This window comes from Onychostruthus taczanowskii, unplaced genomic scaffold (assembly GCF_017590055.1).
Source record: "Onychostruthus taczanowskii isolate IOZ18803 unplaced genomic scaffold, ASM1759005v1 scaffold32, whole genome shotgun sequence".
Classification (NCBI taxonomy): domain Eukaryota; kingdom Metazoa; phylum Chordata; class Aves; order Passeriformes; family Passeridae; genus Onychostruthus; species Onychostruthus taczanowskii.
Genome location: NW_024500572.1, coordinates 3172261 through 3189608, shown reverse-complemented (window position 1 = coordinate 3189608; position 17348 = coordinate 3172261). Strand labels below are relative to the sequence as shown.

The 17348-nt window shown below is 52.6% G+C and overlaps 3 protein-coding genes across 3 annotated transcripts; 1 reads left to right on the top strand and 2 right to left on the bottom strand.

Moving 5' to 3' along the window:
- The first annotated feature begins 29 nt into the window (after nucleotides 1-29).
- On the top strand, nucleotides 30-3835 carry DIABLO (diablo IAP-binding mitochondrial protein). The gene is made up of 6 exons (XM_041410183.1): nucleotides 30-86; nucleotides 711-825; nucleotides 1039-1170; nucleotides 2040-2150; nucleotides 2252-2348; nucleotides 3235-3835. Exons 1-6 carry the CDS (start codon nucleotides 40-42, stop codon nucleotides 3438-3440), a joined length of 708 nt encoding a protein of 235 aa, XP_041266117.1. The 5' UTR covers nucleotides 30-39; the 3' UTR covers nucleotides 3441-3835.
- Nucleotides 3836-6594: 2759 nt separating this feature from the next.
- B3GNT4 (UDP-GlcNAc:betaGal beta-1,3-N-acetylglucosaminyltransferase 4) lies at nucleotides 6595-8533 on the bottom strand. The gene has a single exon (XM_041410436.1). It carries the CDS (start codon nucleotides 8060-8062, stop codon nucleotides 6944-6946), a length of 1119 nt encoding a protein of 372 aa, XP_041266370.1. The 5' UTR covers nucleotides 8063-8533; the 3' UTR covers nucleotides 6595-6943.
- Nucleotides 8527-16887, bottom strand: LRRC43 (leucine rich repeat containing 43). The gene is made up of 12 exons (XM_041410435.1): nucleotides 15472-16887; nucleotides 15143-15397; nucleotides 14782-14892; nucleotides 14509-14648; nucleotides 13665-13903; nucleotides 12865-13047; nucleotides 12431-12547; nucleotides 12087-12226; nucleotides 11873-11958; nucleotides 11451-11649; nucleotides 10876-10951; nucleotides 8527-8823 (listed from the first exon to the last, which is right to left on the bottom strand). Exons 1-12 carry the CDS (start codon nucleotides 15559-15561, stop codon nucleotides 8669-8671), a joined length of 1791 nt encoding a protein of 596 aa, XP_041266369.1. The 5' UTR covers nucleotides 15562-16887; the 3' UTR covers nucleotides 8527-8668.
- Nucleotides 16888-17348: the final 461 nt, after the last annotated feature.

Here is a 17348-nt window from a genome sequence, read left to right as displayed (position 1 = left end):
CGGGTGTGACGTCACTTCCCGCGCGCCGGGCGGGCCAAGATGGCGGCGGGCGGGCGGTGGCTGCGGAGCTGCTGCTCCGTGCTCAGGTACCCGGCGGGCCGGGGGGAGAGGCTGAGGGGGACACACGCTGCCCGCACCGCGCTACCCACCTGCAGGCTGTGGGCTAAAGAGTACACGGCATAAAAGAAGGAAAATCCGCCGGTTGTTTTCATTAAATTGCTGTAGAACAACAAAAAAGACTCTCATTGCTCTGTGCTTCTGTTTTTCTGCTCGAGTATTTCTGTGATAGACCCTGACCCCAGGGCATTTGCACAGCTTGGGTTATAAATAAAACTGGCCACAGAGACCCAAGTGTAACAAACCCGTCACATTTCTCACCTGCATGTACCACACGCCACTTTTGAGCATGTTTTTTAACCTCTTTTCCAGTATTGTTGACTATCAGCAGTGTGCCCATGCCAGCTAACACACATTTTGTCTCTAGAAGTATTGATACTGCACTAGTTACTGTGCTTGCCTTTTCTTGCACTAGCGATTAAACAATAATACGAAATTTGAAACAAACTGTTGTCACACAGCTGCATCACAGGAGCCTGGCATAGACAAGACCCCCTCGAACAGCTTCTGGGTGTTCTCCTCCTCGTTGATCCCTGTTTCCCACCCCACACTGGGACGTTTCTGCTGCTAAACTTTGCCTCTTGCTTTTCCAGGCGCAGCTTCCCAGTCCTGGCCGGCGTCCGGCAGCGAGGCCTCGTGGGCAGGAGCGGGCAGTGGCACCAGGCCGTGGGGCTGGGGGTGGCCCTGTGCGCTGTCCCCGTCGTGGAGGTACCCCCAGCACCCCCTCCTTGCGCCAGTTTAACACCCAAACCCACCTGCTCGTCCTGGTTGCCCCCAGGATTGCATCCTCAGGGAGAGCTTGGCCGTGCAGCCTCGCAGTGGGGCTGTTCCTCACCCTCGTGTTGGAGTGGTGTCCGTGGGGAGGGCGATGGCGAGGTCACACAGGGTCACGCAGGGTCACACGGGTGTCTTGTGTTGCAGAAGCAGAGCTCGGGGTCCCTGAGCAACGATGCCCTGATCAGAAGAGCCGTGTCCCTGGTGACAGACAGCACGGCCACGCTGCTGTCCCAGACCACGTACGCGCTGATCGAGGCGCTCACCGAGTACACCAAGGTGAGCCCGGGGCCTCACGCCTGGCACCACCCACTGCTGGCAGTGCCAGCTGCTCTGCCACTAGCTACACCTCTTAAACAACACTCAAAATGGGCTTTTGCAAAATTAATTTAACCCAAGGGGTGAGGGGAGTTGAAGATGTCAGGTCCCTCGGGAGCCGTGGGGTCACTGTTCTACAGCAAATGTGGAAGTTATTTTTAGCTTTGTTAAACTGTTGCTTTTGGGGTAAAATTACTCAGCCTCAGAATGGTTTGGGTTGGAAAGATCTTAAAGCCCATGCAGTCCCATGAGCAGGGACACCTTTCACTGTCCCAGGTTGCTCTAAGCCCCGTCCAGCCTGGCCTTGGACACTCCAGGGATTGGGCAGCCTGTGCCAGGGCCTCACCACCCTCACAGCCAAGAATTTTTCCCTAACATCCCATCCAACCCTGCCCTCTGTCAGCGTGAATCCATTCCCCTTGTCCTGTCATTCCATGCTCTTGTTAAAAGTCCCTTTTGTAACTTAGGCAAAATGACCCTGGAACTCAGAACTGGGGCTGAAGAAACTCATAACAGTTGTTTATATTACCTGTGTACTGAGCTCTCTCTTCTTGGGCATTTTATTGCCCTTCTCAGCCTTGCTAAGGCCATGAACTGAGTTCCATCAGAAGAATGGCATGAGCCATACTTAAATCTGAAACAAGAAGACACAGTTTTAATTTTGCAAATAAAGCGCTAATTTGAGTAAAGTATTTGCATTCCAGTTTACATCCTTGTCAGGACATCAAGTGTATGAAGAGTAATTTTGCTAATTAACACTAGGTAACACTGAGACAACACCAGAGCTGTGCAAGCTGTTGTGGTAACTGTGCAAAATTATTCTTTCACAGGCAGTTTATACCCTGGTGTCTCTCTACAAGCAATACTCAAATCTCCTTGGGAAGATGAACTCGGAAGAGGTGGATGCAGTCTGGCAGGTGGTCATAGGAGCCAGAGTGGATGTGAGCAAACAAACCTCCCTCACCATCTGCCTCTGCAGCCCTGCTCTGCACAGCTCAGGAGAGCTCTCAGTGTGTCACACCTTGTTGGTTCTTTCTCCCAGATGACCACCAAGCAGCAGGAGTACCGCAGGCTGGAATCCAGCTGGATGACGGCGCTGCGGCTGTCGGAGATGGCAGCAGAGGCCGCGTATCAGTCAGGTGAGCAGCAGCACTGAGCCTCTGCCCCTCGTCCCTCTCTCAGCACAGTTCAGACACACAGTGTACACCCAGTTAGCACCACAACTGACAGCTGGTGCCTGGTTTTCAGAGGTGCTGAGCACGTACATTCTGGTTTTGGCTGCGAGTCTGTAGGTGTGTTCTGAGAGCTAAGCCTGGAAACTTCACTTGTGGTTTAGGTCAAGACTAACCGTGGCCAAAAATGTCTGAGGGAAGAGTTCAGTTCTTTTTAAATGCAAGGCTCAAAGACAGTCCTGGGAGCCACAGAACCAAGGCTGCCTATGAATCCAGGAGGATTTTCCAGCTGGATTTAGTTATATTAAAAAAGGAAAATGTACACTAATTTTGGTATTTTCTCCCTGGAGATATTTGAGAGCTCTGAGACTGAGTTATGGACTGGTTTGTGGCAAATGGGCAAAGTTACTGAAGGGAGGGAAGGCAGTGAATATACTGAGACCCTAATTCTGTAAGTGCCTGGAGAAGACCCAGAAATTTGTGGGAGCATGGGAGGAGAATGGTGGGAATTCAACAGTGCCACAGGTATTCCCACTGCTGTAGGTGCCAGGATGGGGCAAGGACTGAAAGGTTCTAGCACACAGGGACTGGGCTGGGTTTAGCTCTTAAACCCACTGGCACAAGGTGATCACTCCTGTCCAGCTCCAGCTGTATCCCACTGGGATGCGAGAATTCAAGGGAGCGGTGACACCTCAAAGCAGACAAAAGGCTTGAGGTAAATGAACAGTATTGAGCATTAATACAGCCCAAGAGCCCTCACAACACAGCAAAGCAGATGATAATCCCATCCATTTCCTTAGCTGAAGGTTTGCCCAGTGCTCCTGGAACCCAGAGTGTCAATCCTTCCCTGCAGGTGCAGACCAGGCCTCGGTGACAGCCCGCAGCCACATCCAGGTGCTGAAGTCCCAGGTGCAGGAGGTGAGGCTGCTGTCCCAGAAAGCAGAGACCAAATTAGCTGAAGCTCAGACAGACGAGCTCATCAAAGCCCGAGGAGAGGACTCATTGCCACAGGGTGTTTTAGAAAACACAGATGATGACCCTTACCTTCGGGAGGACTGAACAGAACTGAACTCTCAGGGTCAGTCACAAATGGAACAGTCCCAAGCTCTTAAGTGTGGGATAGTGTAAAACTGCTGAAATAAGCCTGTGATTCCATTTTTTTTCCCCCAAAAAGGATTGCTTTACAAATCAAGTATTTGGAAGGCCTCAGTTTTGTTTGTAACTTACCTTGTTTGTAATACTTTTGGATTCATTTATTTAAATGTTTATCTATGCAAATGTGAAGACTGTTATCAAGGATGGCCTGGTGGTAATTGTGTCTCTGCTTGGAGGGTCCTGCTGCTCCCTTAGTGTGTTTGTGGGATCAGACAGAGAAGTGTATTTAAAAATCCTTGGTTTTAACCTGTGAGGTAAATTATGTCTGTGATATGCCTTTATTAAACTGTGCAAAAGCAGCTCATTGTGGGTGTGTCCCTTTGGTGAAGAGATTAGGCCCTGCTTTCTATTTGAATTTAAAAGTTTTTAACCTCTGGGTTGGCAGCTGCACCAAATTACACTGAGCTGCAGTCAGGGGAAATATTTGCTCTGGAGCTGAGAACTTCCCATGGAGTCACCCAGGCTCTTGGTGCAGTTTTGTTCAGCACAGCAACTTATTTCACCCAGGATCACCTCTGGGGGAGGTTCCCCAGGAAGCAATGGGGAGGTTTGATTTTCAGTATATTGTAGTTATAAACAAAATTGTTTTGGCAGCTGCTGTGTGCTGTTCTACAAAGCACTGAGCAAAAGAGTTTTACATATTTGAATGCTTCCCAATGCAAGTTTCAGGAAATAATTATTTCTTTTGCAAGCTTAATGTTTCACTGCAGGTTTCAAAACCACGGGTGTCTTTCACTGCTCATTTCCTAACTTGACAGCTGGTGTGAAATTTGCTTTGTAGAACAGCATCCACTTCAACTTTATCACCCTTGATTGAATCCCCATCTGCCAGTTTGTGTAAGAAAATACAAATTAATCAAAGGTTTTTCACCACAGATTAGCATCTGATGTATCAGTGTCAAGGTTGGTGTTACTAAATTGAGTTGTACCGACCAGGAATTTTCTTACCTGCAGCGAAGAGGTGTCTCATTTTGGCTGCCTTTGGAACAAATGCAATCTCAGGTGCACAGCACTGTTCATTTATAGATTAAGTAGTAAAAAGAAAATTTAACAAACCCTCTTTCCTTTCTCCTCACTGGGTGCTGCTGTATCCAAGGAGGATGGCACAGTCTGGAATTCAGCTCGCAGGGAGCTGCCCATGTCTGCTGTGCTAAACACAGCTCTGGGCTGGAGCATTAGGGAAAAAAAAACCCTGTGATGAGAGGATTACTTGGGTGGTGGCACAGCTGAGCCCTCAGGAGCCAAATACAGCCGCAGATCAACCTCTAACCACAACTGCTCTACTTTGGTACCTTTGCAGTTGAAGAACAACTGCCAAGCCCCTGACCTGAGTGAACAAACAAGTTGTGTATCTTTCAGGATGCCACAGTAACTCTACTCAGATGTTTGCATGGCACTGCCAGAAACCTGCAAAGCCAGGAAAGTCCCTCTTCCCCTTTCAGGGCCTGCTCCCAGCCCTGCTGTGACCCCACTTCTTGTTTCACTGCACGTACTGCGCTTCCTGCCCGAGAGCCGTTCCACACACATCCAGCCCGACGTGACTGGGACCAACCAGTCAGGCCAGCCAAGTCAAAGTGGGGGTGAGGAGCACCAACCACCCCAAAACAGGGCAGAAAGGAGTCCTTCACCTTTGTCAGGAAGTGAGAGCTGCCAGTTGGGAGTTAGCCCACACACCTAAGCCCACAACAGACATGACATCATGCTCTGTGCTCCTGAGTTTGCACTGGGAATCATGGAGTGGGTCACAGAAGTGCTGGCACAGCAGCTCACAGGGCACCACAGGGCCCACTCTGTGCAGCCTCCTTTCCAGGACCAGCAGCAGTGCCCAGAGAGTTGTGCCCAGAACCTGGGGTTTGCTGCTGATACTTGGCCTTGTTTACAAAGCCAACACACCTAAAACTACACACAGGCACTGTCTCAGCTCCAGTTAATGCAACCCTGTTGGAACTGCAGCCAGAAAACACAGTAACAACTTGCACAAGACCACCCTGAGGATGGACAGCCACCAATTCTTTGAGACAAACCCTACTCACACCTGGCACAGAAGCAGCTCCTGTGAGGTGGCACCTTTGCCCCAAGAGCCTGGGTCAGCCCTGGGGATCAGCCAGAGCTACTCCAGGTGCTCCAGAGGGCCAAGGGAGCCCATCCTACCAGCAGTCCCTCACCATCCCACTGAGAGCTCCCACACCTCTGCTCTCAGGGTGTCCCTGTCTACAGGACAAGCAGGAGCCTCCTGGCAGCACTTCCTGGGCACTTCTGAAAGCTCCAGCTCCCATCTGGTGGGGGATGGATGCTGGGCAGCTGGCACTACAGACAGCAATTACAACAGCACAGCACAAAGGACTCTGCTTGCTCTAATCACACACTTCCTCTTTACTCATTTGCTTGTTTTTTCCCCTAAGGCTTCCAGGCTGCTTCCTGCTCATCCACAGCTCCTGCTCTAGCAGCAAGATACTGATAAGCTTCACAAAAGAATCACCAAAACTTAGTTCTATATTTGATCTTTTCTCAAATTAGCAACTCCAGCACATTCAGATTTATCACTTTTGTGTCAATGCATCTTGTCTGAACAGGGCAGAGAACAGCTCACCGAAGAAGGAGCAAGTATCCATTTCCACTAACATTTTCCTCTTCAATGCAAATACCCAGCACCAGATCTCAGCCTTCCCTAGCTTTTAGAGCTCTTAGCTTTCAGAAGACCTAAGAATACTCCCATATAAATACTTTTGAAAAGTGCTTTATTTATACACAACATTAAAACAAACCAAACACCTCCCACACAACATGGGAAGCTACAGCCACTCTTCCACGATGATTATTCAAAACACGTGGCTCCTCTCAAACCAGATCAGAAAGTGTTTGTGCTAAAGTTTCCAGTGCATGTAAACCTTTGTGAGTTTCTGCAAAAGCCAAAGGGCTGGAGGCAGAGCCCAGTCCCCCAGATCATCATCACTGCTGTGTTAAGGCCATGTGTTTTTGAAGCTTTTCCCTCCCCACTCCACTCCCTTTCTCCTGCTGTCTGGTAGGAGCTGTGGGGTTGCTGCCCTGGGACAGCAGACCTAGCAGGACATACTGGCCTTTCTTCCATGCCTTCAAGTAAATTTCAAATGCTCTGTCACTCCTTAGTCATCGCTGGCTGTCCCACATGAGACTGACTTTGGCCAGCAGTCAGACATCAGTGCAGGTGGCAATTGTGACTTCCCCTGGCACAGTCTGGCTGAGAAGCCACTGACCACAGCCCCACCCTGTGACAAGTCAACTGCTTCAAGTAACCCTTGACAGAAAAAAGACTCACTGCAAACCAAACCACGACAGCTCCAGTGCAGTCTGTTAGTAACGGACACGTTTCTACCACAACCTGATTTTTAGTTTAAGTACTCTGTCACCAGCCACAATCCCTGGGCTCATCAGTAGCTCCTTTTCCAGCCCCTGCTGTAGCTGTGTGTCACCGACACTGCACACCTAATGCTGTCATCCTTCACCAGCGTCCACATGATCCACATCTCTGTTGGGTTCAGTCTGTGCACAACCATCAGCTCTTTGTACAAGCACGGATCGAAAGGATTGAAAGGTCTCTGGATCCCAAAAGTCTTAAAGCCAGCGTGGTTCTTTGGGGTCACTGACATCTTTGCCAGACACATTCCCACAAACACATCATCTATGGGGAAGAGCTCCATGTCCTCTGCGGTGCTTTGGAGGCGATGCACTGTCTCTCTGGACATCACATATCCCCCTCCTCCTGCATAGAGAGGATAGAAGGTGGCTTCATACATGGGCTCTGGAATGAAGTATTTGACCTTGGTGTTCCTGATGGGCCGGGCGTTGGCGATCACGTCCCCAACAAAGAGATCCTGTTCAGGGTCCAGCTCCTGGAGGAACTCAACGATGTTGTAAGTGTTGACAAACACGTCATCATCGCCCTTCAGCACGAACCTGGCGTGCCGGCAGTCCTCCGTGAACCAGCGGAGGAAATGCAGCTCCTTGAGGGTCAGGTTGAAGAAGTCATCAACAAAATCCCACTGCAAGATGTCATCGAACTCCTGGCTCTCATAGGCCAGCAGCTGGTGCAGGGGCTGCAGCTGGATTTTGGTCTCGGAGCGCCCTAGGAGGAACACCAGCCTGATGTGCCTGCCCCCGATGGACACCTCCTTCCCCCACGTGTTCCTGATGGCCACACGCCGGTCCACGTTGATGGGGGAAGACTTGATGGCCAGTAGGAGGAACATCTCTTTGCTACACCTAGAAGGCCTCAGCAGGACCGAGAAGTTCCTGCAATGCTTGTAGGTTAGGAAGACTCGGTGAGGCTCCGGGAGGGCGAGAGAAGAATTGGCAAAGGTCAAGTTTGGCAAACACTTGCTGTGCTCGGCGCTGTCCAGAACCGAGGGCTGCAGTCTGTGATCCACCACATCCACTTTCTGCTCTGCTGATGATGCTGCCAACCTCGCTTCCTTCTTCATGTAGAACACCCAAGCCAGCAGCGTGAATGAGAAGGTGTAAAGCACAAGGCTTTTAATCCTGGGATACATGGCAGCATCCGGCGCAGGACCAGCCCCGGCCGGGCAGATGAAGACGAGCCGTGCCCTCCCACCTTACCTGGGACAGGGACGTGTCTCGGTGCTTCCCCCCGGTTCTCACCAGGACCTGGAGCTGCCGGTGAGGACGGCCCAGAGCCCTCAGCCCCGCCGGGGCGCGCAGACCGGGCTGGAGCCGCCGCTCCACGGTGACCCCGCACGGCAGAACCCCCGCCCTGCTCTGCGGAGGAGGCTCCTCCGGGATTCACCGGGAGCTGCTGTTCCCTTCCCGATTCCCCGGGAGCTGCCTTCCCTCCCCGATTCACCGGGAGCTGCCACCGCCCCCGCCCCGCCCCGCCGCTGCCGAGCCCCGCCCGCGGGCGGAGGATGCGGGGGGTGGCACCGGCACCGGGGCAGCGTGTCCCCAGCACGGACACGCACCCTGCACCCCGCACACCCACCCAACGCCCCCTGCCCGCTCCAGCTCCAGCAGAAGCTCAGCACCAGCCACAGACCACCAGGAGCCCCGGGGCATCTCCCAGCTCTGGCGGTTCAGATAACCAGGCTCCGCGCGGCATTCCCGTGTGGTTTATTTCCACTCATGCTTCTGCTATGGACACATCATTGAGTCTTCCCCATGGCCACGTTCTCCTGGCTCTGGGTGCTGGCTGCCAAGGGCCATCGAAGCAGCTGCATCTGGAATCGAACTGTCAGCGGCACCGGCTGGAGCTCTTGACCCTCCTCCACTTCAGCAGTGTCTGTGTTTTTTCCTTTTCCTGCAGTAAGAAGTACATTTGTCACTGTCTTGAGAGAGTAAATGATCCTAAAAGCAGCAGTGTGCAAGGGTGTCAGCAGTGACTGGGCCTCAGCGGGAAATTGAATATGATTTTCAATGATAAGCCCAAAAAGCATCTTTAGGCTGGCAGTTGACCGGGGTGCAGCCTTTCTTTTTGTTGTGAAACTGCCCTAGGGCAAAAGAAAGATGCAGAAATAAATGATTTCAAGGATCCCAGAAAATCAAGTGTGAGGTAAAATGAGACCTACGTGAGACTACTTCTGAAAACATCCTTCAGTGTCTGGGCAAATGGTTGGCTTGTGACAAAGCCTGCTGCCTTTCCTCTTTGAGCAGTCTGGAAGTGATCCCAATTCCTCTGAGAAGACTTATTATTTGTGTGCATTTGCTGACTGAGGGATGCAAATCAGCCTCAGCTCCCGGCTGTGAGAGTGCCAGTCCCTGCACAGCCCTGCTGGACACACTGGGAGTCATCCTCTGTCCCTCGGGGCATGGCCACTGTCACAGCTCCAAGGGCAGTCCCCAGGTGATGTGCAGGTGTCAAACACCCCGGAGCAGCTGGCAACTCACAGAGCAGACACTGAGCTCAGCAGGGCTTGACCAGCCCCCCACAAAAGCCACAGCTGGGGTGTTCTGGTGAGTCACAGCCATGAGACAATGGGTGTAGCAAGTTGTGGGGCAGCTCATCTTTAGGCACTGTGAATTTTGCACTCACACTTTGAAATATGCTCTCAGTGGTCCCACAGTGCAGCCAAGCCAGCCCCCACCTGCACAGGCACAGGGGGACACCAAATTAAGCACAAATCTCTAACTGCTGTGGGTTTCCTGAAGCAGCAACCCTTCTGTGCACACAATAACACTTTCACCTTTGTTGAAGCTGAAGGGAAACCTCCTGCATGCACTGACTACACACCAGGGAGGGGAGGAAGGAAGAAACAACCACTGCTGAAGCTGAGCTGTTTGATGGCAGCTGCCTGTTTCAGCAACAGGCTGAGTGTACATTGCAAATACACATCTTCTTGTGGGGGACAGCAATTCAATGAGTTTTCTTCTTTTCAGGTTGCTAGGGGAGGCCACCAGCTTCTGTGAATGCAAACACAGCCCAGGACTGCAGAGCTCTGAGAGCCCCCCCAAAGATGGGGACCTTGTTGTGGGTGACAGGGCACAGGAAAGCAGCCTGGAGCTCCGGGTTAATTGCACCCTTAAATCTGATGCCAGAGCAGGAAAACAAAGCTCCTTTGGTAGCTCTGAGCAGTGCTGGGAGGCCTGGCTCTCTCCCTGCCCTCCTTGACCCACGAGCAGCTTTTCAGAGTTGCTTGGCCACCCGTTCCCTCTCCCACTTCCTCCCGCTCTTGCATTACCCCTCCGATGTGCTGGCACTGCTATTTTTGCAGTCAGAACCAAGATTGATGGAAAAATAACCTGCAAAAGGCAGGATGAGGTTTGCAGATTAAGCAAGATTAAGCAAGGCTGCTGCTCTGCACTGGGGAGGCAGGGGACACACCCGGCGGGGTCGGGGTGGTCTCTTGGTGGGTGACAGCAGACTTGGATCTGTTCCCAGCCCTGCCATGGGCTGGCTGGGGCACCTGGGGCTCTCTGTGCATCTCATCCCTGAACCAGAGAGAACAATAATCCCCTCTGCAAAGAGCTGGGAGATGCGAGCTGGCAGTGAATGAGGAGCTCATTATGCATCCCAGGCAGCCCTTGCCCGGCTGCCCGCCCACGCCACCGCCCACATTTGGCAGCCGACACAGTGGGCAGCACTTTTCTCACCCAAAAATCTGCTTTGCCCTTCTCCCCTGGCACAGGGTGCTGTAGGTGTGAGTCTCCCAGGGCAGCTGGCAGCCCACCCTGGCTGCTTGTGCAGACACCGACTCGCAAAGAGTCCAGGCTGTGTCTATTCCGAGAGCCCCGCAGTGAATGTCTGTATTCACAGCCCGAGGCTCAGGATGTGAGTAAGTCCCTGCTCCTGGAGCTGGCAGGGTGGCCGGGCCCTGCTCCTGTTTGCTTTCTCACACACCCCGCCCTCTGTCACCTTTGGTTTTCTGGCTGGTCTGGTCTCCTTTCTCTGCTTTGGGCTTTTTGCTCTTGTCTTTGCCTTTTTTTACCTCCTGTGGAGAGAGATGTTTCCAGAGTAAGGCAGTGTTGAAACTCACTGCCCTCCTTCAGTCCTGTGCCAGCTGTCATCATCTGGGTGCTGTCACTGGGATTTCAGGGGCAGGGGACAGAGGTGAGGGGGAGCAGGAGCACGGCAGAGTGGCTGCTCAGAGAAGAGAATCCAGGAAACAGAAAGGTGGTACAGCTGGTATGTGCTGCCATGCTGAGAGAGAGCACCAGAGGAAGCATGTGTGGCTGCTTACACATTCTGGAAAGGAAAAATAAACTCATCTATTTTCCTAGGCCCAGAAAAAGTAGCAGAATTAATAATGCTCACTAATATCAGCCTTAAATAACCACACCAACAGCAATGGATGGTGGTCAGGCAGGGCTATTTCAGCCCCATTTTGAGGAGAGGAGAACTGAGGGAGGGAGGGATGGATGGATGCCCAGGCCAGAGAAGGCATTTGCTGAACCCCAGGCTGCAGCCCTGCCCTGGGACATGCTCCTTACCTTCTCCTCCAGAACTGGTGGTTTCTCAGGGATCAGGATCCCAAAGTCACACACAGTTGCCACCAGGTCCTTGGTGGCCAGCAGGGTCTCCAAGGTCACCTTCGTGGTGCGCAGGGTGCTCCGAATGGGAGGGTCACTGCGGAATTCATATGACTTCTTCTTCTTCTTTTTCTGTTTGTCCTTGGACATGGGGACAGGTCTCAGCAGAAGGCTGGGGTCTCTTATCAGAGAGAAGCAACCCCAACCCTTGCCCACCACTGCATCCTGGCCAAGGTGCTGCTGATTTCCCCCCACAGAAAGGGGGGACTGTGGGAGAGGTCTGACTCTCTGACACAGCAGACTGACCCAGGAGAAGGGCCCTTGTTCTGCCATCACTGTTTCTGCAACTCAGATAGAATTTGGTCATTGTTCTCTCCTGGCACCCTACCTTTGCACTGTTCTTCTTCAGCTCCTGTCCTTCCTTATTTGTGACAGCATTTTCTTCTGGATCCACAGGCCACAAGAGCACCTGCCCAGAGAGAGGAGCTGGCCCAGGGTCACTGCCATCCCATCCTGCCTCCCAGAGGGAATTGTGATACCACTGGCTAGGCCTACCAGCAGCTCTTCCCCCTTCATCCAGCTCAGCCACACCCTCACCTTCTCCTCCACAACAGAGACAATGGTTCCAGCCTCCAGGTACGACTTCAGCCCCACCAAGTCCTTGGCAATGTGTTCCTTCCTGTAGCTGCAGTCGATGGTGTCTGCCCAGGGCTGTCCAAGGGTGGAAAATACCCTCGCTGTGTAGGGATGCAAAAAAGTTGTGAGGAGACCTCTCTTTCCCAGAAGGACCCCCAGGACACAGCTGGTGCCAGGTCATTATCCATCAGTCCCAGGAACAGCCCAGCTGGCACTGCGAGGGGCATCCTGATGCCACCACACCCCACAAAGAGCTATAAACCTGCCCTGAGATGTGGAACAGAAGATCTATCATTCCTCATTACCAGAGTGGGGCTTGGGCTCCTCTGTGGCTGCAGGCTCCTGATGGCTCTTTGTTTCTCCTGTGTCCTGAGCAGAGCTGTCCACATCCAGCGTGGCCACTGTGGGACTCTGGTGGATTTCTGTTCCCTGGAACAGACGGATTTGTCTCCAAAATCCTATTCCCCAGCCCACCCTCATGGGAAGAAGGGACTTCAGTGCCAGGGAAAGGGTCTGCCACAGTCAGTAGGAGAGGGGCTGTGAGTTCCCTCCCACATGCAGAGAGCTCTGGGCTCCCTAAGAGGGATGTGGAATGTGGGTAGCTGGATGCAGCCACATGGGAATTCTGTCCCCAGCACTGCTGCTCCCCACACCAGGCCCATCACCCCCTATCCTGGAGATGCAGTTCCCCTTGCTGTGACCTGTCTTGCTGCTTCTTTCCAGGAGCATAATCAAGCACCAACCTCAGGACTGCCCTTGTCCTCAAGCTCCTCTCCCTCTGCAAACTCGTAGGTCACACAGTAGTTGTAGGTGATCATTGGACCCTCGGAGCCATCCTCCAGCTGCTGAAAATCTTCAGGATTAGGGAGTCCTTTCATCTCTCCAATGCTCACAACCACTCGTGCTTCACTCCTGATCAGCTCTGAAAGGAAAACAATCCTGCCATGAAGCTGCAGCACCTCCCTTCCAGAGAGAGGAAGGAAGAGAGCAAGCAGAAACCTCCAGGTCTCATGTCCCACCTGCTGGCATCCCTCGGTGCCAGCCTGTCCAAATGCTGTGACAAACCACTGCCACGTGGCGTCACTACAAAGCCACGCAATCACCTCCTGGCTTGGCTGCTCTGCTCCTTCAACGTTTGACTCTCCAAAAAGCACATCCAGCACATAAACTCATTGAGTAGGGGCCACCAAGAGAGGTTTCCCATCCCAGGTGTTCCCAGCCTCCTGCTCTCATCCCAGTGAGGGATGTGCCACAGAGGTGGCACCGCTGTGTGCAGACAGTGCAGCCCCACGTGAGCACCTTTCCCAGTACTGATGTTCCTCTTGCCACAGCTTGGGAGGGAAATCCATGATCTGAAACCAGATGGTGTCTGGGAAGAAAAGCTGAGGAAGGCCAGGACACTGAGGCAGTTCTGGGACTGGGATGGATTGTTCTTGAGCCTAAGGCTGAAACTACCTCACTTGTAATTATACAACCACAATGCAAACCCCACTCCTGAATCACAGGGTCAGCACGGGCAGGCTCAAAGGCAGGGCTCACCTGGCTGCCTTGCCAGCCCATGGAAGTGCTGCCTCTCTTCAGGCCATATGTAGATGTCATCGAGGATGGACAGCTTGGGCAGGCTGTCCACGAGGAAGCCTCTGTAAGTGGGGATGAGAGCCAGTGGGTTCCCTTGGAGCACCAGGGTGCGGAGGTTCTGCAGGGTGGACAGTTGGGAGACCAGCCCCAGCAGGTCTGTCAGGCTGTTGAAGCTCAGGTCAAGGGAGACAAGGTTTGGCCTAAGGAGAGAACCCAGGGAAGGATATAAGGCAGCCAGCCTATTTGAAGATAGAAAGCTACAGCCCTGGAGCAAAATAAGAAACAAAAATCATATTTCCCCAGCACAAACTGGGTTGAACTGAGGAATCCAATCTGGAGGCCCGTTCCAAATTCCTGAGCCATACAGTCCATTGCCAGTCTGCCCCACAACACAAAAACTTTTCTTTAGCATCCATTTATGACCCCACAGCACCATTTGGTGATGCAGTCTGTACTTCAGATGCTTACAGACTTCCAGCAGTGGCTTTGGGAAGGACATGGACAAAGTAAACTGCCCAGGGAAATGGAACTGTGATGGGAAGGGTGTCAGGGAAGTTCCCCTGGTGATCTCCCCATTCCACACCTTGCTAAGGACCAAAATAACCTCTGGACAAGAGACAGAAGACAGCAGAGACAGACTACTCTGCACAGAGAGTAGACACAGAGCAAAGAAACAACTCTTCTGAATTTTCCCAGAATCTTCCCTTTGTATTTTCCCAAAAAGGGCCACCTCCATGGCTTGAGATCAGTTGTTCACATCTGCTTATTTCTCTTTCAGGAGCCCACGTTCAGCCTGTGGCATTACCAGAAATCCACAGTGAGGTGCTTTTCTTGGGAAGGGCCACACAGCCGGTTGTAGCTCAGCCCCAAGTGCTGGAGCTCCGGGGGTGGCTGAGCACACAGGTCCTGCAGATCAGCCACAGCATTGCAGCAGAGCTCCAGCACCTGCCCAGGACAGAAGGAACAACAAACACCTTGGCAAGAAGCTGTTCCTGGCACTCCCTTGAGCTGTTTGGCTTTCCCTGTGTTCCCACATGGGAATTCCTGTCCCATCCTGCACAAGACCCTGCTCACTCACCTTCAGAGTCCGGGGCAGGTGGGCCGAGGTTACTCTGCTGATGTGGTTGGCACTGAGGACGAGCTCCTCCAGCTGCTGGAACCGCAGCAGACCCTCATCCACCTCCTCCACCTGCAAAGAGCTGGGTTTAACCAACTTGTCCCTGAGGCACCTCGTGGCCAAGGTGACATGGACACGTCTTGATCTGTGTGACATCTGTGTGGCACGGATTAGCACATCCTGGGGAGGACGACATGGGGAGAAGCTCTACTCTAGCTGCAGCACCTGGGAAGACCCTGGGATGGCAAGGTGTCCTTTTCCCAGCACGTCTTCCCTGACAGCAGGAAGACACAGCTTTATGGGCCTCAGCAGCTGTACTTACCCCCTTGTCGAGCATCCGCAGGGACTTGACAAGCTGGAAGACCCTGGAGCCATGGAGGATCTCAGGTGCCAGCACGACCACTTCCCGCAGGAGCTGGGCCTGGGGGCTGCAGTCAGAGGGCAGTGCCCAGGGGCTGTGCTGGTCTCTCAGCAGCCCCACCAGCACCTCAGGGGTCTCCTTTCCTGGTAGCACGGCCTCCTCCAGCCCCAATGGCTGTGCCTGGGGGCTCCTGCGGCCATTGAGGCGGGATTCGTTCTGTGGACAGGGAGAGAGGAGAGGCAATGGCAGCCCTGTGCCACGTCCCACGGCTGTGCCCCCCAGACCCCTACCCAGCTGCCGAGGCCACAGGGGAAGTCCTGCAGCCCCAGGTGATGCAGGTACTCCTGAAAAGCAGCCGAGACGCTGTGGGGTGCTGCCATGAAGCCCCAGCCCGGCAGGGAATCTCCCGGCTCAGTGGTTTGTGTTCCTGTCGCTAGGAGATGGTGCCATGGAACCAAACTCTCCAAGCAGAGGGTGGAGCATGTCTGGAACAGCACCAAGCTTGCCTGGCTGGGAATAAATCCCTGGTTTTCTGGTTCCCACTGAGTTCTGGGAGCTGCTCCCCACCAGGGAAAGAACAGGTGGCCTCATGCTGCACTTGCAGGGTGCAGCATCAGCATTCTTCCCTGGCTGGGGACCTGTGGCATGGAATTTGCCATTTCTCTTATCTGTGTCCTCAGTGACACTCAGGCTTCAGGGAAGGAGCAGTCGGGGTCTCAGTCAGCTCCAAAACCCCAGCTCTCCCCTTTACGTGGAGGGCACTGCCACACAACCATGTAAGGCCAGAAAACAAGCCCACAGCTGAAAATACTAGCTCCCACACTTGGAAAAAGTAGGTGAGCTCAAGGAACAAAAGCCACAGCTGTGTCTCAGGTCAGCATTAGGTCTCCACAGGCAGAGACTAATTTCCTTTTTCCAGCGATAGGTGTTGCAGCAATGGCCACAAATTCCATTTTAGAGGGCTGACAGAGCAGCATGTGTCAGCAGAACTTCACCAAATGAATTGCAGTTGCTCTGTGATGTCTGATGGTTTCGTGGTGGAAAGCTGAACTTCTCAGGCTGGGTTTTACAGGACGGATGCGGACCTGCTCCCTTATCAGCTCAGCAGCTTATCACAGCCCTGTAGAGACCGGAAAGGATGTGCACATCATGCACAGGCTATGAGATGATGGCATGTCCTGGAGTGGAATAACCAGGTAAAGTGCTGTCCTCAGGAGAAAATGAAGTACAATCTTCTGAAAGTCTTTGAAAGAAAATTACCAGTGGTTGAAGTGTGTTTTGTGGAAAAGTGAAGCTGTAAAAATTCTCCTTCTTTTATTTGCATCACTATTTAAAATAACTTGGCCCCATTGCCTTCAGTGCTGCACAAAGAGATACTCCTGCTCTTGGGGTAAGACCAGATCCCAGTACTCCCTGGCTGTGCCCATCTGCCAGAGCTTGAAGGGGGCTGGCAGTGCCCAATGGCATCTTTTATGTACAAGCTCCTGCACCTTCCACAGATCTTCCTGTGGGCCACTGACCAACTGCATCTCTGCAGGATTGGTGCTTCCAAACAAGAAACCCTCCAAGATCATCCTTCTGCCAGAAAGGAGCCATCTGTACCCACCACTGCCTTTGTAGGGACATTCCTAAAGAACACCACACACAAAGAAACATCTCTCTTTCTCTCTGTCTCCATTTTCCCACCAAATAATAATAAAACCCTCAAATAAAAGAAGTGTCTGCCAGAACTGTCCTTTCTGTTGGCCATGGTTAACTCATCTCTTCCTTGGCATTACTTAGCACCTATTCTGTTTTGGTCTGCATGAGGATTTCCTGCATTTGGTTACCAGAAGCAGAAAACAGCCTCAGAGGAGACAGGGATGGGAAGGGGGGATCCTGAGCATCCCTTGGGAACAGGGTCTTAGAGGCATCCAGCAAAGGAATTTATACATGGAACTGGAGGCCTGACCTACCTTGCACACAAGCCTTTTTCACTCCCTACATTGGGTCAACTCTTACACTGACTCTGCAGGAGAAGCAATGGCTTTGGGTAGCAATAATGTGCTTCCAACCACCTTTACAAATAAAACAAGAGTTTATGTTCTAAATCCCACACTTTGGAGAGCCCAGGGACTTAGATGGGATGGCCAAGGCGAGCTCCGAGTCACAGAGATGACACAGGACA

Bases quoted from the DNA above. Each gene is read 5' to 3' on its own strand.
- DIABLO (XM_041410183.1), top strand. From the start codon at position 40: ATGGCGGCGGGCGGGCGGTGGCTGCGGAGCTGCTGCTCCGTGCTCAG. The intron at 87-710 runs GTACCCGGCGGG...TTGCTTTTCCAG, and splicing joins AGCTGCTGCTCCGTGCTCAG to GCGCAGCTTCCCAGTCCTGG. The intron at 2,349-3,234 runs GTGAGCAGCAGC...CCTTCCCTGCAG, and splicing joins AGAGGCCGCGTATCAGTCAG to GTGCAGACCAGGCCTCGGTG.
- B3GNT4 (XM_041410436.1), bottom strand. From the start codon at position 8,062: ATGTATCCCAGGATTAAAAGCCTTGTGCTTTACACCTTCTCATTCACG.
- LRRC43 (XM_041410435.1), bottom strand. From the start codon at position 15,561: ATGGCAGCACCCCACAGCGTCTCGGCTGCTTTTCAGGAGTACCTGCAT. The intron at 15,398-15,471 runs GTAGGGGTCTGG...CCCTGTCCACAG, and splicing joins CCTGTGGCCTCGGCAGCTGG to AACGAATCCCGCCTCAATGG. The intron at 10,952-11,450 runs GTAAGGAGCATG...CTCTCTCCACAG, and splicing joins CACCAGTTCTGGAGGAGAAG to GAGGTAAAAAAAGGCAAAGA.